The following is a 23,147-nucleotide window of genomic DNA, read 5'->3' as shown; positions in this document are numbered from 1 at the left end:
TTAATTTTAATAAGACAGTTGCATTTAAACTCCGGGATACACAGAATACTGTTAACCTTCTTCCGCTCTTTTAAGTGCATTCTCTTGCAGACTCTCTAATTTCAATTTTTTCGTTTATACATTGTTGCTTTAGTTGGGCATCTTTGCTATTTCGTATCAGAATAACATAAATTTTACAAACATATTCCAATACTGGAGAGAGCAAATAAAAAAACTTAAGCGTCTTTTTGTGTTCTCTGAAATAAAGGTGTAAACAGCTCAAAACAGCGTGTTTTTTTTAAAACATTGAGGTAATTCCGTAATAATGCATTTTCCTTGGTTTTGGGCGTGAGTTTAGTTAGCTGGCGTCACAGGAAGAAACGACCGAAGAGAGCCTTGGTCTGTCACATATTTCCGCCTGTGAGACTGGGTCCAAGCCTTCACACTGGCCACTTTCTCCTTGTATCCAGGGCCTTTGATTCTGCCGTTCGGTGCGCAAAACAGCGGGATCGGGGACCCTGGAGACGACACCGCGCAAACTCATGGTTGGGGAAACCGCTGTCATCCTAAAAGAAAAAGGTGTAACGCAGTCATCAGCTGGTGGAATGGTCACGTGACCGTGACACATCTGTTGGCGCTGTTTTGGGGGGCAAAAAATTGAACGAACTGCTCTCCTGAAATCCGGCATTCTGAATGAATACAAAATTGGATTCACCAGAGAGTTGCCAAAGTTGAAAAAGCTTAGCACGTTCATAAACAAATTGCCCATTTCTTTACCGAGAGCAAAGTGCAAAACACCGAGCACAACCATTGGTAGATAGGCAACGAGAGAAAACGCCGTGGCAATGAATAAGGTTATGGTTAGTTTACGCTCTCTGTCCAACCTACGATGACTGCTTCGTCGCATCTTTACCAGAATAGCGATGTACGAGGCACAGATTACGAGCAATAAGAGACAGAAATATGGCAGCCAAGAGTACATTATACCCAGTGCTGACAAAACCACAAAGCGCGCGATAATGTAGATAGCTGCGCTGAGGGCACACGTCATCCAAACAACCGCGATAAGAAGCAAAAACTGCCATCTGGAAGTAGCGCGGTGTCGCCATGGCAACAAAGTGGCGAACAGTCTCTCCACAGATATGGCGGCCAAGTTTGAAATCGAGGCGAGGTTTGTGAAAATGTCAAGCCCGATGAACGCCACTAAGATCGACCCGTGTTGGGGTAGAGTGAAGTGCCACAGCGTTCCCAAACCTGACTGGTAAATCCATAGCGGTAAAGTGAATAAGCCAATGAACAGGTCAGCGAGTGCCAGGCTCATTATTAGGTAAGAGCTTGGTTTTCTAACGCTGGCATCACTTGCGAAGATGATGACAGTTAGTAGGTTACCTATCACTATGGCAACAGTCTCAGCTACAAACACAGCACACCACACGGTAACTTCAAGCTTGTGTGAAGAGTTTGAAGCGTCTTGATCAGAAAGTTGCGTCTGTGAAGAGTTTTCCATTTTACGCACCTAAATGAAGGAAAGGTAATAGATACTAAACGCGAATGGCTTTTCTGTCTAATAAAAATGAAATGTACTGTTTCCTGTTTGCTTACAAACTCAAACAAATGTCCGCCTCCAAATCATTTATCTCGTACCATCTTGTTTGTTGTGGGAGGTACCTAAACACTTCCCCCACGCAAAAGAAAGATACGGAAATCTTTCAACAAAAAATTGCTTGATAGTAAAGAACACACCGCAGTGGCGCGGAATTTCGTTATAATTTGAAGCTTTGGCCAAGCAAGTTTTCAAAAAAGCCAATTAAAATCCTACGCGCTGCAATTCAGTATTTGAAGTAAACTGCAAAATGTGCGTTGACTTGCGTTGGGTGGCCAAACGGTGAAAAACGGGGGAAAATTCGCAAAAAAACGACAGAGGCGAAAAGCTTTACTCTAAGTATGGCACGATTCTCTTATTCTCACGGACAGTTTGAGAGTTTCAAGAGTTTTTTTTTAATTTGAGAATTTAAAAGTGTCTCAGAGACAATATCCCAAATGTAAATTTTGTACTGGTCGTTAGAATTCAGTAGTTTCGTATACTCATAGTTAGTCTTAGTAGTGTAATATATATTTTTTATTGCAATTATCTTATCAGTGATGTCTCACTTTGTCAAAACGTTATTGTTTCTTGTTATTAAAAGCAGCTTACGGAGTCATTAACTGTGACATTTTTCTCATGTGATTCAGAATTGTCAAAAGGCCCATTCAAGTACGCTCACTTGACGTAAGGGTAGATAAAAAATTCAAGGAAGGGAAGGAAAGATGTCAATGGTTTCATAATATTACAATTACTTTCAGATCTGAATGATATCGTTATCTTTTTCTTGTTGCATAGGAATTAAACTGTTTACAATCAGAATGAAACAAAATATAAGAAGCTAAAATGTCTAAAACATGCAACAATTATTACGAAATATTCAAGCAAGCAACCGTGTACGACACCTTTTATATTACGTTGAATCAAACGAGTGATCTAAGCATTTATAAACAATGAAATGATAAGTGTGATAAATACAGAGGCCGATACAAAGCAGAATTGTGATTTTCAAGGGTACGTTATTTTGGCTGGCCAAACAAGGCTTTTTTATTTTATTTGAAGAAGGCTAGTTTGTACCTGAAGAAGTACCCTTCAAAATCACGCCGAATATTCTACGTTGTATCGGCCTCTGTATTTATCATAGCCGAGTTAACAATTGTTAGTTTTCATTTGCTTGAAAATATAAGAAACTCTCAATGATAACCCTCTATGCTGAGCTGAGAAAAAAAGTTCATTCGCAATCTCAGTTGAACTGGAGCGGGAGATAGCGCGAGAAAATGGGCAGCCGGCTACATTCACACTTTGACTTGTGTTTCCTTGGCGGGCAGGAGTTGTGAAAGAACCGTTACGAGCATAGCCTCCCACGCAGTCGTTCTTAGGGGCGATCGTGTAAACACGATCGCCCATAAGAACGACTGCGTGGGAGGCTATTACGAGCAAGGATTGCCTCATGATCAGATGGACTAACACTGAGTCGTAAACAATTTCCTAGTTATTTTACTTTATGGAAATGTACGTCTTGAAAACATTAAATGTGTGTGCAGTGAAGATTTCTGATTTTGTTTTGCTACAAACTCCAAATATTGAAGCTTTCAAAGGCTATCATTTCTCCAAGTGCGCTGCTAAAAAAATGTTGCCGATTTGCCGGACAAAGATCTTAGAAGTTGAACTGGAATGAAAATGAGTTTAAGCCGTAACTCGGGAGGACGAATTGCAGTATACCTCTTTAAAGAAAGGTTTTATGATAAACGTAGTTGTTGAAAGCTTAGTTTGAACCACTATAAATCTGATAAATGAGTGTGTGCGATAATATGCGAGCCAGAAATCCCTAATACAAAGGCTAACCTCAAGCTACATTACCGCATGTATTAACTGTAGGCTAACCTAAATGCTACTTAGGCTAACCAATGTGCTATTAAGACTAACCGGAATGACTCGCCGGTTGCACTTTGTCAAGACCAACTATAAATAACTTAGTTTGGACAGAAAAAGGAGAAACTTACTAGCCTTGACTTCCAACGAAAATCGATCGATAAAAGGGCGAAGACCTCTGAGATCCTCTGAGTTGAGAAATGAGCGAAAGTTGAAACCAACTTAAAATTATGGTAACTCGTTTTGCTCTAAAAAATGCTTGAGCAGAGACAGGAACGTGTTGTAGTTGTGGTGATCGAGAAAGAGAGACATTTCTGTCAAATGCCCTGTCGACATTTGACATTTAAAGGCATACAGCTGGCAGTGTATTTAATTTCGATCATTTCGATTCCACGTTTTACTGGCTGCTTTCAGTTTTTGACCACTTATCATTGAAATGGCTGGCTTCTGTTTTCAATAACAGTGGCAGATGCTTGTTTCGAATAAAGCACGAGACCGGTGAAATAATAATATATGAAATAATGCTTGTAAACCTGTAATAAGGTACATAAACTGCATGAGCAAACACTCTTCCTGTCTTCGCAAGCATCACGTACCTAATTCTAACTTATTTTCACGGGACTTTATTGAACTTAGTGAAAAAAGTTCCCGTGAATATTAATTCATTATAATAAAGGTCTTTCAGAAGCCTTGGTGTCTTAAAATTTAATTACAGTTGAAACTCTTCTTACAGACACCTCTATAATTATAAAGCCCTTGCCAAACGGTAACGCAAGTCGACGCACGTAATCGCGAGTTGAACTTGCGTAAGGACTTGCGTTGGGTGGCCAAACGGGAGCTCAAGTTTACTCGCAAGTGCACGCAAGTTGTCAAAAAAGCCATTTCAATACTACTATGCGCGTTGCGATTAAGTAGTTGAAGTAAAATAAAACAGCAAAACTTGCGTAGACTTGTGCTGGGTGACCAAACGGTGCAAAACTTGCGATGACTTGTGTGCAAATTTGAAGCTCTATGATGTCGTCCTCGATGTTTGTCAGTTGCTAACGAAACTTGGTTTCTTTTTCAACTGTACTTTTCCTTTGGGGGTGAAAGGGGGTATGGACCTTTTGCAACAAGTGTACACAGGGTACAAAATCCACTGTGCTAGACAATTTAAAAGAATGCAACAGCCTCCAATACAATGTCAGGTCGACCAGTCAAGCTTTGGATTCTTCTGTGCTTTCGGAAGCTCTAGTGTTGATTGTACCATGTAACTCTTTGTTGCAAAAGGCTCACGTATAACGCGATCTTATATGTAATTACTACTTTTGATCTGCTTGAATCATTAAAATATAAATTAAAGCTCTTAATGGCTGCGGAAAATTTTGGTTGATTTTGCACTGGTTAGCGTGTCACATGATCACTCAGCCGCTTGTGTGCTTGCCCTGGCTGTATCCATTTATATTTATAATCCAAATAGTAACTTTAATTTTAATAAGACAGTTGCATTTAAACTCCGGGATACACAGAATACTGTTAACCTTCTTCCGCTCTTTTAAGTGCATTCTCTTGCATACTCTCTAATTTCAATTTTTTCGTTTATACATTGTTACTTTAGTTGGGCATCTTTGCTATTTCGTATCAGAATAACATAAATTTTACAAACATATTCCAATACTGGAGAGAGCAAATAAAAAAACTTAAGCGTCTTTTTGTGTTCTCTGAAATAAAGGTGTAAACAGCTCAAAACAGCGTGTTTTTTTTTAAACATTGAGGTAATTCCGTAATAATGCATTTTCCTTGGTTTTGGGCGTGAGTTTAGTTAGCTGGCGTCACAGGAAGAAACGACCGAAGAGAGCCTTGGTCTGTCACATATTTCCGCCTGTGAGACTGGGTCCAAGCCTTCACACTGGCCACTTTCTCCTTGTATCCAGGGCCTTTGATTCTGCCGTTCGGTGCGCAAAACAGCGGGATCGGGGACCCTGGAGACGACACCGCGCAAACTCATGGTTGGGGAAACCGCTGTCATCCTAAAAGAAAAAGGTGTAACGCAGTCATCAGCTGGTGGAATGGTCACGTGACCGTGACACATCTGTTGGCGCTGTTTTGGGGGGCAAAAAATTGAACGAACTGCTCTCCTGAAATCCGGCATTCTGAATGAATACAAAATTGGATTCATCAGAGAGTTGCCAAAGTTGAAAAAGCTTAGCAAGTTCATAAACAAATTGCTGATTTCTTTACCGAGAGCAAAGTACAAAACACCGAGCACAACCATTGGTAGATAGGCAACGAGGGAAAACGCCGTGGCAATGAATAAGGTTATGGTTAGTTTACGCTCTCTGTCCAACCTACGATGACTGCTTCGTCGCATCTTCACCAGAATAGCGGTGTACGAGGCACAGATCACGAGCAATAAGAGACAGAAATATGGCAGCCAAGAGTACATTATACCCAGTGCTGACAAAACCACAAAGCGCGCGATAATGTAGATAGCTGCGCTGAGGGCACACGTCATCCAAACAACCGCGATAAGAAGCAAAAACTGCCATCTGGAAGTAGCGCGGTGTCGCCATGGCAACAAAGTGGCGAACAGTCTCTCCACAGATATGGCGGCCAAGTTTGAAATCGAGGCGAGGTTTGTGAAAATGTCAAGCCCGATGAACGCCATTGAGATCGACCCGTGTTGGGGTAGAGTAGAGTGCCACAGCGTTCCCAAACCTGACTGGTAAATCCACAGCGGTAAAGTGAATAAGCCAATGAACAGGTCAGCGAGTGCCAGGCTCATTATTAGGTAAGAGCTTGGTTTTCTAACGCTGGCATCACTTGCGAAGATGATGATAGTCAAAAGGTTTCCTATCACTATGGCAACAGTCTCCGCTACAAACACAGCACACCACACGGTGACTTCAAGCTTGTGTGAAGAGTTTGAAGCGTCTTGATCAGAAAGTTGCGTCTGTGAAGAGTTTTCCATTTTACGCACCTAAATGAAGGAAAGGTAATAGATACTAAACGCGAATGGCTTTTCTGTCTAATAAAAATAAAATGTACTGTTTCCTGTTTGCTTACAAACTCAAACAAATGTCCGCCTCCAAATCATTTATCTCGTACCATCTTGTTTGTTGTGGGAGGTACCTAAACACTTCCCCCACGCAAAAGAAAGATACGGAAATCTTTCAACAAAAAATTGCTTGATAGTAAAGAACACACCGCAGTGGCGCGGAATTTCGTTATAATTTGAAGCTTTGGCCAAGCAAGTTTATAAAAAAGCCAATTAAAATCCTACACACTGCAATTCAGTATTTGAAGTAAACTGCAAAATGTGCGTTGACTTGCGTTGGGTGGCCAAACGGTGAAAAACGGGGAAAAATTGCTTTACTCTAATGGTGGATTTCCACTGACGCGTAATTTTTTACGTGCGTAAAAAATTTAGAGACAATGTATGAACGCCTTGCGTAAACGTTCACGCAAGTCCTTCACACATTGTCTCTAAATTTTTCCCGCACGTAAAAAAATACGCGTAAGTGGAAATCCACCATAAGTATGGCACGATTCTCTTATTCTCACGGACAGTTTGAGAGTTTCAAGAGTTTTTTTAAATTTGAGAATTTAAAAGTGTCTCAGAGACAATATCCCAAATGTAAATTTTGTACTGGTCGTTAGAATTCAGTAGTTTCGTATACTCATAGTTAGTAGTGTAGTATATATTTTTTATTGCAATTATCTTATCAGTGATGTCTCACTTTGTCAAAACGTTATTGTTTCTTGTTATTAAAAGCAGCTTACGGAGTCATTAACTGTGACATTTTTTCCATGTGATTCAGAATTGTCAAAAGGCCCATTCAAGTACGCTCACTTGACGTAAGGGTAGAAAAAGGGTAGATAAAAAAATTCAAGAAAGGGAAGAAAAGATGTCAATGGTTTCATAATATTACAATTACTTTCAGATCTGAATGATATCGTTATCTTTTTCTTGTTGCATAGGAATTAAACTGTTTACAATCAGAATGAAACAAAATATAAGAAGCTAAAATGTCTAAAACATGCAACAATTATTACGAAATATTCAAGCAAGCAACCGTGTACGACACCTTTTATATTACGTTGAATCAAACGAGTGATCTAAGCATTTATAAACAATGAAATGATAAGTGTGATAAATACAGAGGCCGATGCAAAGCAGAATTGTGATTTTCAAGGGTACGTTATTTTGGCTGGCCAAACAAGGCTTTTTTATTTTATTTGAAGAAGGCTAGTTTGTACCTGAAGAAGTACCCTTCAAAATCACGCCGAATATTCTACGTTGTATCGGCCTCTGTATTTATCATAGCCGAGTTAACAATTGTTAGAACTTTTTCATTTGCTTGAAAATATACGAAACTCTCAATGATAACCCTCTATGCTGAGCTGAGAAAAAAAGTTCATTCGCAATCTGAGTTGAACTGGAGCGGGAGATAGCGCGAGAAAATGGGCAGCCGGCTACATTCACACTTTGACTTTGTGTTTCCTTGGCGGGCAGGAGTTGTGAAAGAACCGTTACGAGCATAGCCTCCCACGCAGTCGTTCTTAGGGGCGATCGTGTAAACACGATCGCCCATAAGAACGACTGCGTGGGAGGCTATTACGAGCAAGGATTGCCTCGTGATCAGATGGACTAACACTGAGTCGTAAACAATTTCCTAGTTATTTTACTTTATGGAAATGTACGTCTTGAAAACATTAAATGTGTGTGCAGTGAAGATTTCTGATTTTGTTTTGCTACAAACTCCAAATATTGAAGCTTTCAAAGGCTATCATTTCTCCAAGTGCGCTGCTAAAAAATGTTGCCGATTTGCCGGACAAAGATCTTAGAAGTTGAACTGGAATGAAAATGAGTTTAAGCCGTAACTCGGGAGGACGAATTGCAGTATACCTCTTTAAAGAAAGGTTTTGTGATAAACGTAGTTGTTGAAAGCTTAGTTTGAACCACTATAAATCTGATAAATGAGTGTGTGCGATAATATGCGAGCCAGAAATCCCTAATACAAAGGCTAACCTCAAGCTACATTACCGCATGTATTAACTGTAGGCTAACCTAAATGCTACTTAGGCTAACCAATGTGCTATTAAGACTTACCGGAATGACTCGCCGGTTGCACTTTGTCAAGACCAACTATAAATAACTTAGTTTGGACAGAAAAAGGAGAAACTTACTAGCCTTGACTTCCAACGAAAATCGATCGATAAAAGGGCGAAGACCTCTGAGATCCTCTGAGTTGAGAAATGAGCGAAAGTTGAAACCAACTTAAAATTATGGTAACTCGTTTTGCTCTAAGAAATGCTTGAGCAGAGACAGGAACGTGTTGTAGTTGTGGTGATCGAGAAAGAGAGACATTTCTGTCAAATGCCCTGTCGACATTTGACATTTAAAGGCATACAGCTGGCAGTGTATTTAATTTCGATCATTTCGATTCCACTTTTTACTGGCTGCTTTCAGTTTTTGACCACTTATCATTGAAATGGCCGGCTTCTGTTTCCAATAACAGTGGCAGATGCTTGATTCGAATAAAGCACGAGACCGGTGAAATAATGATATATGATATAATGCTTGTACACCTGTGATAAGGTACATAAACTGCATGAACAAAAACACTTCCTGTCTTCACAAGCATCACGTACCTAATTCTAACTTATTTTCACGGGACTTTATTGAACTTAGTGAAAAAAGTTCCCGTGAATATTAATTCATTATAATAAAGGTCTTTCAGAAGCCTTGGTGTCTTAAAATTTAATTACAGTTGAAACTCTTCTTACAGACACCTCTATATAAAGCCCTTGCCAAACGGTAACGCAAGTCGACGCACGTAATCGCGAGTTGAACTTGCGTACAGACTTGCGTTGGGTGGCCAAACGGGAGCTCAAGTTTACTCGCAAGTGCACGCAAGTTGTCAAAAAAGCCATTTCAATACAACCACGGTTTGCGCGTTGCGATTAAGTAGTTGAAGTAAAATAAAACAGCACAACTTGCGTAGACTTGTGCTGGGTGACCAAATGGTGCAAAACTTGCGATGACTTGTGTGCAAATTTGAAGCTCTATGATATCGTCCTCGATGTTTGTCAGTTGTTAACGAAACTTGGTTTCTTTTTCAACTGTAATTTTCCTTTGGGGGTGAAAGGGGGTATGGACCTTTTGCAACAAGTGTACACAGGGTACAAAAGCCACTGTGCTAGATAATTTAAAAGAATGCAACAGCCTCCAATACAAAGTCAGGTCGACCAGTCAAGCTTTGGATTCTTCTGTGCTTTCGGAAGCTCTAGTGTTGATTGTACCATGTAACTCTTTGTTGCAAAAGGCTCACGTATAACGCGATCTTATATGTATTTACTACTTTTGATCTGCTTGAATCATCAAAATATAAATTAAAGCTCTTAATGGCTGCGGAAAATTTTGGTTGATTTTGCACTGGTTAGCGTGTCACATGATCACTCAGCCGCTTGTGTGCTTGCCCTGGCTGTATCCATTTATATTTATAATCCAAACAGTAACTTTAATTTTAATAAGACAGTTGCATTTAAACTCCGGGATACACAGAATTCTGTTAACCTTCTTCCGCTCTTTTAAGTGCATTCTCTTGCAGACTCTCTAATTTCAATTTTTTCGTTTATACATTGTTACTTTAGTTGGGCATCTTTGCTATTTCGTATCAGAATAACATAAATTTTACAAACATATTCCAATACTGGAGAGAGCAAATAAAAAAACTTAAGCGTCTTTTTGTGTTCTCTGAAATAAAGGTGTAAACAGCTCAAAACAGCGTGTTTTTTTTTAAACATTGAGGTAATTCCCTAATAATGCATTTTCCTTGGTTTTGGGCGTGAGTTTAGTTAGCTGGCGTCACAGGAAGAAACGACCGAAGAGAGCCTTGGTCTGTCACATATTTCCGCCTGTGAGACTGGGTCCAAGCCTTCACACTGGCCACTTTCTCCTTGTATCCAGGGCCTTTGATTCTGCCGTTCGGTGCGCAAAACAGCGGGATCGGGGACCCTGGAGACGACACCGCGCAAACTCATGGTTGGGGAAACCGCTGTCATCCTAAAAGAAAAAGGTGTAACACAGTCATCAGCTGGTGGAATGGTCACGTGACCGTGACACATCTGTTGGCGCTGTTTTGGGGGGCAAAAAATTGAACGAACTGCTCTCCTGAAATCCGGCATTCTGAATGAATACAAAATTGGATTCATCAGAGAGTTGCCAAAGTTGAAAAAGCTTAGCAAGTTCATAAACAAATTGCTGATTTCTTTACCGAGAGCAAAGTACAAAACACCGAGCACAACCATTGGTAGATAGGCAACGAGGGAAAACGCCGTGGCAATGAATAAGGTTATGGTTAGTTTACGCTCTCTGTCCAACCTACGATGACTGCTTCGTCGCATCTTTACCAGAATAGCGGTGTACGAGGCACAGATTACGAGCAATAAGAGACAGAAATATGGCAGCCAAGAGCACATTATACCCAGTGCCGACAAAACCACAAAGCGCGCGATAATGTAGATACCTGCGCTGAGGGCACACGTCATCCAAACAACCGCGATAAGAAGCAAAAACTGCCATCTGGTAGTAGCGCGGTGTCGCCATGGCAACAAAGTGGCGTACAGTCTCTCCACAGATATGGCGGCCAAGTTTGAAATCGAGGCGAGGTTTGTGAAAATGTCAAGCCCGATGAACGCCATTGCGATCGACCCGTGTTGGGGTAGAGTGAAGTGCCACAGCGTTCCCAAACCCACTGCACGAAAAATCATCTTTGTCGTTGGTCAAAGGTGTGGATAAAGACGTGTCAAAGGCCACATTTGATCACCTTTGACGACCTTTGACGTGCATCAAAGGTCATCTTTGACTACACCTTTGCCCGCGGTCGCAGGCGATAAAGGCCGTCTTTGCCACACCTTTACCCGCGCCTTTGACGCGTGTCAAAGGTGATATTTGACGCGCCTTTGACTTAAGTCAAACGCGTAGTCAAAGGCGTAGTTCGATGAGGGGAAATCTGGTCAAATGTGTCTTTGAATCGCGTCAAAGGTAGGTCAAAGGTGTTGTCAAATATATCTGCGACTTTTGTCAAAGGCGTGCCAAATGTAAGTCAAATACATCTGCGATTCACGTCAAAGGTCTGGCAAAGGCGAAGTTATTATTGCTTTTTTTTATTACTGCTTTCCCTTAGACTTTAATAGCTCATTATATGTATATAGAAGATGCAATCAAATCTGCGTTACCTTTTATTATATTTTCAAACTATTTTAAAGGTATGTTACAGTAAAAGTTGTTTATAATATTAAAAGCTTATCACATTAACAAAACCTCTAGCACACTGTATATAACTTTGTAATGCTATTTGGTTGTTGCTGTATGTAAAAAGTTTCATATGAAATTAACGAATAGAAAATAATGTCCCATGTTTTTTTTTACCTAAGTTATAAACTCTTAAAGATAAAATACTCATTTAATAACAGTAGCTAATATTATAAAATCTACAAAGTAATTATGTGTTCGGGAAAAATACACGATCGAAACTATCAGTTATTGCTTAACTAACATACAGTCTTCATTTCTTATTTGTCGTAAATTGAACAAAATTTACCGAGAAAAAAAGAGTTTGCGACAATTGCAAATCCTACGTTATATTTCAATAAGCCAACATATTGTTTAATGGATTTCTTTGATCGTACAGACTAAAAAAGGTCAATACTTTGCTATTATTCCCCCAAACTATGTTACCTATGCCGTTTTTTTCTTAACTTTTGTTCTAGTTATGTTAAATGTGTAACAGGATTTGGTGTCGTCCACCTCCGCCTGCAATCATAAATCGATTTCCGTTCGCCGAAGTGGAGTCGTAGTCCACTAAGTCCTTTTTTCTAAATAAAAAAAAATAAGTAGTCCCACATTCTAATTCGATCAGTCTCTATCATTCAGTGACTATCAGTCAATGAGATGACATACATATATTCAACTTAAAAATTAAAAATTACTTAGTTTTGTCCTCCTCATATATAGCTGACCGCTCCTTTTAAAAACAGTTTTTCTGCGCCGTGCAATTTTCTGCAAGAAAAATAAAGAGAATTACAATTAACATTAAAATTGAAAAATTTCTTGTAGGCGAGAAAATGCTTAAGCCGACCAGCGCATAAATTCAAATTCCCTTTGGAAATAGCAAAACTACATGTAAATGGTTCAGGACCACGGGCAGACAAGTCTCACAGTTTGTGGTTGTGTGACATCACAATAATAATAATAATAATAATAATAATAATAATAATAATAATAATAATAATAATAATAATAATAATAATAATAATAATAATAATAATAATAATAACAACTTTATTAACGTGTCAAATCTGTAGTAGCTGAGGGGAAAAGTCCCCTCTACTCATACATTCATACATTGTATTTTATAACGGCTGACCTACATTTGATTCAAATGATTAAGAGAAGTGCTTTATAATCGAGATCGAGAACGCGGAATTGTGAAACATTAAAAAAGGGGCAACAACAACGACAAAAACAAACAAACAAAAGTAAAATTATAACTGCTAACTTTCTCAGGCGGCGATTTAAAATAAGGCTAAGAATTGCAGGTACTTTTATAACTTGTGGATATACGTTGCCGTGACAGAAAACCCAACTTGTTTACAGCGGCTGCTAGCCGTAGAAAACGAGTAAATAGTAAATGACGAAGGGTTCTTTATACAGTAGAACCCCGGTAACTCGAACTCGGATAACTCGAAAACCCATCTAACTCGAACTAAATTTCGTTTCCCTTGATCAAAATTTGAGTCAAATTTACCCCGATAACTCGAATTCTGGCTCTTGCAACGAGCCACAGATGCACATTGAAATTTATTCCATTAGCTCTTCTTGTCGTGTATTTGGATTTAAATACTTAAACGAAAACTACAGCAATTTGATTTTAATTGAGCAACGAACAGATATGTGACAGTCATTTTCCACTCTTAAATAAAAAAAATGTATGATAGTGTAAGAGTTTCTGACGAGATAAGTTCAATTTGCACTGTACTGTGTACTGAAGTGCTGAAAATGAGTAAACTATCAATTATTACCATGGCAAATTGAATATTCAATCGACTCCGATAACTCGAAACCCTGCTAACTCGAACTCGTTTCCCTTCAGAGTTCAAGTTACCGGGGTTCTACTGTATATCTTCTTTGAGGACGTCGATCTCGAGCCGGGATTTCGAGGTAGGATACTCGAGTGATCGAGTGAGGATTTCGTTAATTCACCGAATTCTCGTCCCGCTCAAAACAATGAAACGTATCAGAAAGAGCGCGATCGAAGTCCCGGCTCGAGATCGACGTCCCCGAAGGATAAAGAAGATATATAAAGAACCCTTCGTTATAAGGGATATATTTACTGTTTACTGGTTTTCTATGGCGCGCTAACAGCCGCTGTAAACAAGTTGTTTTATCTGTCACGGCAACGTATATCCACCAAAATACCTGAAATTCTTAGCCTTATTATAAATCGCCGTCTGAGAAAGTTAGCAGTTATATATAATTTTACTTTTTTTTGTCGTTGTTATTGTTAAAGGAATTGTATGGAATATACAAGGTCTTCCCGCTCCTAAACGAATCTGGTGACCCCCCTTTTTTTATTTCAAAATTTAAGTTCCCTTAAAGTAATAAACCAGTAGGCGAAGTTTGGTTAAAAAAACTATGTTCAGTTCTGTTTCAGGGTATTTCCGCTCTTTAGGATGATTTCGTCATTCTCTGTTTTAGGATATTCCGCCATTCCGGTGTGCCTAGGGCTTTCCACAAGTTGCTCGGCAACTTTTTGGCAACTTTTCAAGTTTCGAGCAACTTTTTCCCCTCCGAGCAACTTTTTCCCTCTCGAGCAACTTGTTGCATTTTGAGCAATTTCCAGACCGAAGCTCTCCGAAGATTATCCGAGTGTTGTTCAAAGGCAATACGAACGTTTCCGAAGATTTACGAAGTTTGCCGAAGACTTTCGAGGAACATCTGAAGACGTTTCAACTTTCGGCTCATTCTGCATTAAAAAATTCGTCATCAGATATGACGTCATCGATATCTTTTCCCCTAAATATGTTATTTAGATACTTCTTTTGCTGTAAAATTGCATAAAACTGCTTAGAAATCTTACCCTCAAAGGGAAATAAGCATATATTTAGAAAAATTCTTTTGATTAGAAGCAGCGTTTTAGATTTTTTGGAGCAACTTTCGAGCAACTTTTATTATCAGAAGCAACTTTTTTGGATTTTTGGAGCAACTTTTGAGCAACTTTTTGAGAAATTACGGGCAACTTTTTGGGAAATCTCGAGCAACTTGTGGAAAGCCCTAGCCGTGCCGTTTCGTCATTCCTCCATTCCGCCGAACAGGGTCACCCCAGATTAGGGGAAAGGAGGTCTAAGAACATGCTGAGTAAAAGAAAAGGGGTCTTGGAGATTTAAAGAATGCTATTTATCCATTAGTACCAGAAACCTATAAGGAGTTATTTCGTCATTTGATTATAATAATATAAGGTAAAAAAAAAAACGCGCAAACTATGACAGCGTGTTGGGCAGTAGCTACAGCGCCCGCATTCCACCGTAGCAAAACAATACATTCCTCATGATCATTCAAAGGGATAACAGATTATCTAGCAGTTCCCAGCTTGAAGACTGTCAGTACTATAAATTGTTACAATTTGCTGATAATATAATAATGTCAAACAAATAGCCAGTCACTGCTGAACGAATTGTGGTTATCAGTCATGACATCAATGATTACCATAGCAACAGTATAACCTGTTAAAAACACCTTTAAAAGTGTTTTTTTTCGCTCTAAGTATTCATTACTTAAAAAACGAGCACAGCGATTCCCCTTTTATTTAAGAAATAGAAAACATGTTCCGTGTTTCTATCGAGTTATAGAAACACGAGTGGAAGTTTGAGAGAACGAGAAATGCTGTGGGAACACGAGTCGATAGACGAGTGTTTCCACAGCTTTTTCGAGTTCTCCCAAACTTTCACGAGTGTTTCTATAACTCGATAGAAACACGGAAAACATGTTTTCTATTTCTTTTAGAAAACAGCACAAAGAAAATAACGCACATCAAAGTAATATTTAGCGCTTTATCTAACATCAAAACGTAGATTCTCTTCACCTCGCGGTTTTACGTCATGAACAGTAATCAACCAATGATAGTACGGGAGTCGACGAACAGAAATAAATCAACTGTTCAACATTTGCTTCAAGGCTAAAATTCACCGTTGTTTGGCCAAACAAACAAAGAAAACATGCCCCAAAGTAAAGTTAACGTAATTATGAGAAATAACTAAGTCGATGGTTTAACTGAAGTCCAGCACTGGAAGGAGTCAAGAATTGTGGTTTTATTTCGCTTCATCGAACTAACCGAATGGTTTGACGACCGACGATCGAGCGACTCAAACCTTGGAGGTGAAAGTGAATTATTTATTATTTTTCTGTTAAAAGAAGTTTGACTCGGCATTCTGGACGAATATCTTGTCCAGGTGAGGAGCTGTGAATAGTTCTGAAGTGCTGCAAAGCCTAGAATGGAGTGAAGTTGCGCCAATTCATATACTTCTTTGAAAGGTCAGCCGCTTCGATAATTTCTTTCACAGACTATTTTTGAATGTGTAGCGGGCTCTGTAAACATCTTACTCACTTGTTTTAAAATGTGCAAATATTTGTTTAGTCTTAACCTGGTTTTTGTCAGCTGTGACATTAAAATTTGGCACAATTATTAGTTGTTATTTTTGCATTGCTTATTTTAGCGCCGTGAATATTGATTGCCGTGTCTACGACAACTGTCTGTGTCTCCATCGAGTTATAGAAACACAATTTTTAACCAATCAGCGCACGTATTTACTTTGTGCTATTTTCTAATATTAAATAATAATCAGCATGTTTGGTCAAAAGGTTTCTCAAAGGTTAAAAAAAATATATTCTCCTACTGGTTTCAGAGCCACCTTCAATTTGCGGCATTATTATATTAGCAAGAAGTAGAAGCAAGAAGTCAGTAGTACTGTTTATTCCCTGTATCTCCTACCACATTATCCAGATCCGGCTTTTTTTTTACTTAGGCTAACGTCTTACCTTCTCCAACACTTTTCTCGTCTTCTCTTTTTCTTCGCCTTTCTCTGTTTCTTGGTTATATCCTATTACATAATTTTCATTAGTTGGTCCCTCTTTCACATTTTACTCGTCGCTCTTCGGTACTTCTCTGCCTTTTTTGCCGGCCTTTTCTCTTTTTATTTTTCGCTGTGTTTTGCTATTTCTTTCCCTGTTCAACCGAGCCATTCTCGTTGTATTCTTGTTGGTCTTCGCTGCTTTTCTGTCAATTTTCTTGGGGCTTTTCCTGCTCTTGTTGTCGCTGTTCTTTGCTTCTTTTTCGCTTGTTTTCTCTTGATCTTTCTCGCTCTCTTTTCCTTCGTAGACCTCTTAAGCTCTGTATCCTTGAAAATCAATTTTCTATACCATTATTTGTCGACATTGACATGAAAAGAGCTCAAAATACAAACTTTTCCGCTCGCGTTTCACAGTCGTTTTGAAAATAAAATTTCTTTGCTACGACAGATCTTGGCAATGCGATTTCCCGCCAAGAAACGCGGGTTGCCACAGACGTCCTCCTCGTCCCCAGGCCTTAAGCTTTTTTGACCACGCCTTTGACAACGATCAAAGGTGTGGCAAAGCTGTTGCATATTTGACTTTGGCTTTAACGTGGGTCAAAGGTAAAGTCAAAGTTATTAGCACATTTGACTGTACCTTTGACGCGCGTCAAAGGTTTAGTCAAAGCTCACACATATTTGACTCGTCTTTGACGTGGGTCAAAGGTAAAGTCAAAGTTATTAGCACATTTGACTGTACCTTTGACGCGCGTCAAAGGTTTAGTCAAAGCTCACACATATTTGACTCGTCTTTGATGTGGGTCAAAGGTAAAGTCAAAGTTATTAGCACATTTGACTGTACCTTTGACGCGCGTCAAAGGTTTAGTCAAAGCTCACACATATTTGACTCGTCTTTGACGCGCGTCAAAGGTACAATCAAAGTTATTAGCATATTTGTCCACGCCTTTGACCAAGATCAAATATGTGACAAATCCAATTTTTCGTGCAGTGACCTGACTGGTAAATCCATAGCGGTAAAGTGAATAAGCCAATGAACAGGTCAGCGAGTGCCAGGCTCATGATAAGGTAAGAGCTTGGTTTTCTAACACTGGCATCTCTTGCGAAGATGATGGCAGTCAAAAGGTTTCCTATCACTATGGCAACAGTCTCCGCTGCAAACACAGCACACCACACGGTGACTTCAAGCTTGTGTGTAGAGTTTGAAGCGTCTTGATCAGAAAGTTGCGTCTGTGAAGAATTTTCCATTTTTTACGCCTAAATGAAGGAAAGGCAATAGATATTAAACGCGAATAGCTTTTCTTTCTAATAAAAATGAAATGTACTGTTTCCTGTTTGCGTACAAACTCAAACAAATGTCCGCCTTCAAATCATTTATCTCGTACCATCTTGTTTGTTGTGGGAGGTGCCTATGCACTTCCCAGTCAACAAAAAAGAAAGATACAGAATTCTTTCAACAAAAAATATCTTGATAGTAAAGAACATAAGTACAGTCGAAGCTCTCATAAGTGGACACCCTCGGGACGCGAAAAAAGTGTCCGCAACTGGAGCTGGCCGCTTACGAGAATGGTTCTTGTAAGCCGGCGGCCACTAGAGGTGTAGGGGATAGATGGCCGCTTACGGGAGCTTGCCCAGCTAACATAATGGTAATATGCATGTTAGTGGTGTTTCGAAATGTAACCGGACGTGGATGACGACAAAGCAAACACTGAAATATGGTACTGTAATTATAGTAAAATCATTGTGACGAACGGCGATGTCAAGTTGATTGATTAATACAAGATACAGAGGTTTTTTATATGATTTTCTTTGCGGTGTCCGCTTACGGGAGCTTAAAAACAAAGAAAAAGTCTAAGGCGTAATCTCGGAAAGTGTCCGCGGCCGCTTACGGGAATGTCCGCTTAGAACGAGAAGGTAAAAATACAGAGTTTGTATGGGAGTAAAAACGGGGTTTCTAACAAGGTGGCCGTAAGTAGAGCTGTCCGCTTACGAGAGTGTCCGTTAAGAGAGCTTCGACTGTATATCATAATTCCATGATTCTCACGGACAGTTTGAGAGTTTTTTTAGTTTGAGAGTTTTAAAGTGTCTCAAAGACAAGATCTCAAATGTAAATTTTGTACAGGTCGTTCGAATTCAGTAGTTTCGTAGACTGTAATATTTCTTTGATTGCAATTATCTTATCATTGATGTCTCACTTTGTCAAACCGTTCTTGTTTCTTCTAATTAAAAGCAGCTTACGGAGTCATTTGCTGTGACATTTGTTTTTTCATACGATTCACAATTGTCAATGGGCCCATTCAAGTACGCTCACTTGACGTAAGGGCTAGATAAAAAAATTAAAAAAGGAAAGGAAAGATGTCAACGGTTTCATAATATGATATTTTCTTTCAGACCTGAATGATATCGTTATCTTTTTCTTGTTGCATAGAAAACTGTTTACAGTCAGACGGAATGAAACGAAATAAAAGAAGCTAAAATGTCTAAAACATGCAACAATTATTACGAAATATTCAAGCAAGCAACCGTGTACGATATGTTGAATCAAACAAGTGATCTAAGCAGCTATAAACAATGAAATGATAACTATGATAAATACAGAGGCCGATACAACGCAGAATTGTGATTTTCAAGGGTACTTGATTTCGGCTGGCGAAACCAGCCTTCTTCATGTTACTTGAAGAAGGCTAGTTTGTACCTGAAGAAGGCTGATTTGGCCAGCCGAAAAATAGTACCCTTCAAAATCACACTGAATTCTACGCTTTCTCGGCCTCTGTATTTATCATAGCCGAGTCAACAATTGTTAGTTTTCATTTTCTTGAAAATATACGAAACTCTGACAACCCTCTATGCTGAGCTGAGAAAAAAAGTTCATTCGCAATCTGAGTTGAACTGGAGCGGGCGTGAGAAAATGAGCAGCCGGCTACATTCATACTTGACTTTGTGCTCCCTTGGCGGGCAGCAGTTTAATATGAAAGAACCGTTACAAGCAAGATTGCTACGGATAGACTAACACTGAATTGTAAACGATCTCCTAGTTATTTTACTTTATGGAAATGTACGTCTTGAAAACATTAACTGTGTGTGCAGTGAATAAAAAACTGCACACACAACTGCAACTGTTTTGCTACAAACTCCAAAAAATTGCAGCTTTCAAAGGATCTCAAAGATATCATTTCTACAAGTGCGCCACTAACAAATTTGCCGACTTGCCGGACAAGATCTTCGAAGTTGAACTGGAATGAAAATGAGTTTAAGCCGTAACTCGGGAGGACGAATTACAGTATACCTCTTTAAAGAATGGTTGTGTGCTAATTGTAGTTTTTAAAAGCTTAGTTTGAACCACTACTGGCTATAAATCTGATAAATGAGAGTGTGCAATATGCGAGCCAGAAATCCCTAATTTCCCAATACAAAGGCTAGTTGCAAGCTACACTAACTGTCAAGACCCACTATAAATTACTTGTAGTTTTGAAAGAAAGAGGAGAAACTTACTAGCTTTGATCTTGTGAGTTCCAACGAAAATCAGTCGCTTACTGTTTATACTGCTAGTGTCTAACCACCAGGCGAAGACACTGAGAAATGAGCGGAAGTTGAAACCAAGTTAAAATTATGGTTACACGTTTTGCTCTAAGAAATGCTTGAGCAGAGACAGGAACGTGTTGTAGTTGTGGTGATCGAGAAAGAGAGACATTACTGTCAAATGCCCTGTCGACATTTGACATTTAAAGGTATACAGCTGATGGTGTATTTAATTTCGATCATTTTGATTCCACTTTTTACTGGCTGCTTTCAGTTTTGGTCCACTTATAATTGAAATGGCTGGCTTCTTTTTTCAATAACAGTGGCAGATGCTTGCTTCGAATAAAGCACGAGACCGGTGAAATAATGATATATGATTAAATGCTTGTACACCTGTAATAAGGTACATAAACTAAATGCACAGAAACAATTCCTGTCTTCACAAGCATCACGTACGCGTACCTCATTCTAACTTATTTTCGCGGGACTTTATTGAAAAAAAAATCACGAAGACCAGTGAAAAAAGTTCCCGCGAAAATTAATTTATTATAAAATTGGTCTTCAAGGAGCCTTGGTTTCTTAAAATTAAATTACAGTTGAAACTCTTCTTACAGACACCTCTATATAAAGCCCTTGCCAAACGGTAACGCGAGTCGACGCACGTAATCGCAAGTTGAACTTGCGTACAGACTTGCCTTGGCTGGCCAAACGGACTCGCAAGTTTACTCACAAGAGCACGCAAATTGTCAAAAAGCCATTTCAATACTACTGTGCGCGTTGTGATTAAGTACTTGAAGTACACAGCACTACTTGCGTTGACTTGTGTTGGGTGGCCAAACGGTGAAAAACTTGGGATGACTTGCGTGCAAATTTGATCTTGACCAAAGTGAACGCCTGCGACATCGCAAGTCAACGCAAGTGCACGCAAGTCCTGGCCAAACAACTTGCGTGCACTTGCGTTACCGTTTGTGGACACTGGAGAATTCGGTTGGTGTGTGCAGCGCGCGCTTCTCGAAACCGCTTTAATACCCTGTTCAGACCAAAGTATGCCATTTTCCTCACCCTTTTCAGACCTGACCCTACCCAGCAGGGTTTTGTATAAACATTAAAGAGGGTCTGAATTTGGGGGGGGGGGGGGGGCAACATTTCGGTAGTCAGTTAAAATTAAATTACTTTGTCGGTTGTCAGCCCGGGGGGTACTCCCTGTAATGGTCTATACGGGGAGGCTCCGCCTGAAAAGGGGTACCTTTTTCAGACTTCAGGTATATAATAGGGTAGGGATTCCACGATTTTTGTGTATATGAAAGGGTAGGGATATCGCTCATTTGGGTATTTAAAAGAGCCTTTAATGAAAATATTTCGAACAGACGCACCTTGAGGCTGTATTATTTAAATTTATTAAACGCTACATAAAAATGACATCAAGAGTTTCTCCTTTAGGCATCTGTCATGTCTTTTCGGTATATGAAAGGGGTACCCTTTTCAGTAAAAGGTATACGGAAGGGGTGCCTTTTCTGTCAAAATGGTATATAAAAGGGTAAGGGGTTGGACCTCGAGGCGGAGCCTCCCCGTACAAAACTTTTTTGAGTAGCCTCCAGTTATATCTTTCGCCCTTTGTCGCCAGTCGGCGGTTAACGCCATTCAGACCCACATTTGAGAAGACTCTCAACTTCCCGATTTTGACTTAATCCAAAGGAATAAATAACAACAATGACAAAAATAGTTTTTTTCTAAGAGTTATACCTAATTACTGACCAGAGTGCAGAATCCGTACTCTATTTCAAACCAAAATGCAAGGCTGATCGGACAGCTATAAAGGGTAAATTTACTGCTCAATATTTCGATTAGATAAAACTAAACCATAAAATCTTCTTTAGGAGACAGGCTAATTGCAAAACTAAACCTAATTAAAAGTGTAAAGAAACGGTTGCAATATTTGTAATCTATATCTAATAAATGTAGACCAAACCAGCTCAAAAATCATACTTTATATAACAGTTCATCCAATAAAAGCCCTACTTCGCCACAATACGGGAGGTGGAGGAGGAGTGGGTTCAAAGCGGAATTCCCGACAAGAGGAAAAAGGGCGGGAAACGGAAGTATAAGCTACATACAAGGATTAAAGATTTGCCTACAAGTCGAGCTCACACAGCGCGAAGCACAAGAGCTCAACTTGTTTTCCATGTTTGTACCGGGCCTACTACCACCAAGCCGGAAACGAGAAGCGAACGGGATAGGAAGCTCAGATCCCCTGGGGGTACTCTATATATTTTTGGGTGGGTGTGTGCCGCTGGGACTCTGAAACCCTTACCCTATACTACACCAGGTAATGGGCTCCTGACTAGACCCTTTTCAGCTGATTTCGCAACGCTTTACTGGACTAAACACCGAACATCGCTACCTTTATTTACTTTTAAGAAGGCCTCTTCCTCTTCCGAGTTTCTATTCCTATTCTAGCTCATATATAGGAGTGCCCCCCCCCCCTCCCCCGCCCCCGTTCAGATCCCAGTACCACGATCCATCTACATTTATCACACGGTCAACTTGTTCTAAACGTCTACACTACACTCGGCCGTCAGTCAGTAAGGCGCCATCTCTGATGACCAGTGATGTGCCGTGTTAGATACCGATCTCTTTTAATAAAGATAAACGCATCTTCGAATTCAGTCAGTCTTTGAGAACGAGAGGCGTTTTCCAAACGAAAGAAGCTAACAACGTGCTTTAGAAATAAGTAAAGCAAGCATGGGATCATGCGAAGCTCGCAACTGTTTGCACAAAATTTCTATCAAAGCTCTCTCTCGGGGTTTTGTTTATACAAACCCAGAGCTAGAAGCTAATTTGTTTATTTTAGTAGCGTTAATATTATGCTTGACACACAGAATGTTACTTTACAATGTAAACAGGCTGAAAGCCAAAAAGGCTCAGAACAATTTTAGAGTGTGGTTGGTTCTTAGCAGCGTGAGTTCTTCTGTATACCTGGAATGGTATGATGATTATCCATTCTTTAATTAAGGAAACAGAACAATAAAGAAATGGTTTTCTTACATTGTGTTTAGTATCAGTCCTGGCAACTTCACCCTCCCCT

General features: G+C 39.6%; 2 protein-coding genes across 2 annotated transcripts; both read right to left on the bottom strand.

Annotated features, from left to right (window-relative positions):
- Positions 1–337: 337 nt before the first annotated feature.
- LOC144648007 (adenosine receptor A3-like) lies at positions 338–3,625 on the bottom strand. The gene is made up of 2 exons (XM_078507662.1): positions 3,565–3,625; positions 338–1,495 (listed from the first exon to the last, which is right to left on the bottom strand). Exon 2 carries the CDS (start codon positions 1,484–1,486, stop codon positions 338–340), a length of 1,149 nt encoding a protein of 382 aa, XP_078363788.1. The 5' UTR covers positions 1,487–1,495; positions 3,565–3,625.
- Positions 3,626–5,234: 1,609 nt separating this feature from the next.
- Positions 5,235–23,143, bottom strand: LOC144648599 (adenosine receptor A3-like). Its single transcript, XM_078508113.1, has 2 exons — positions 23,108–23,143; positions 5,235–6,392 (listed from the first exon to the last, which is right to left on the bottom strand). Exon 2 carries the CDS (start codon positions 6,381–6,383, stop codon positions 5,235–5,237), a length of 1,149 nt encoding a protein of 382 aa, XP_078364239.1. The 5' UTR covers positions 6,384–6,392; positions 23,108–23,143.
- Positions 23,144–23,147: the final 4 nt, after the last annotated feature.

The sequence above is a fragment of the Oculina patagonica genome, chromosome 4 (genome assembly GCF_052425735.1).
Source record: "Oculina patagonica isolate OP01 chromosome 4, crgOcupat, whole genome shotgun sequence".
In the NCBI taxonomy this organism is placed as follows: Eukaryota; Metazoa; Cnidaria; class Anthozoa; order Scleractinia; family Oculinidae; genus Oculina; species Oculina patagonica.
Note: the sequence above shows the minus strand (reverse complement) of the source record. Positions and strands in the feature narration are given on the sequence as shown.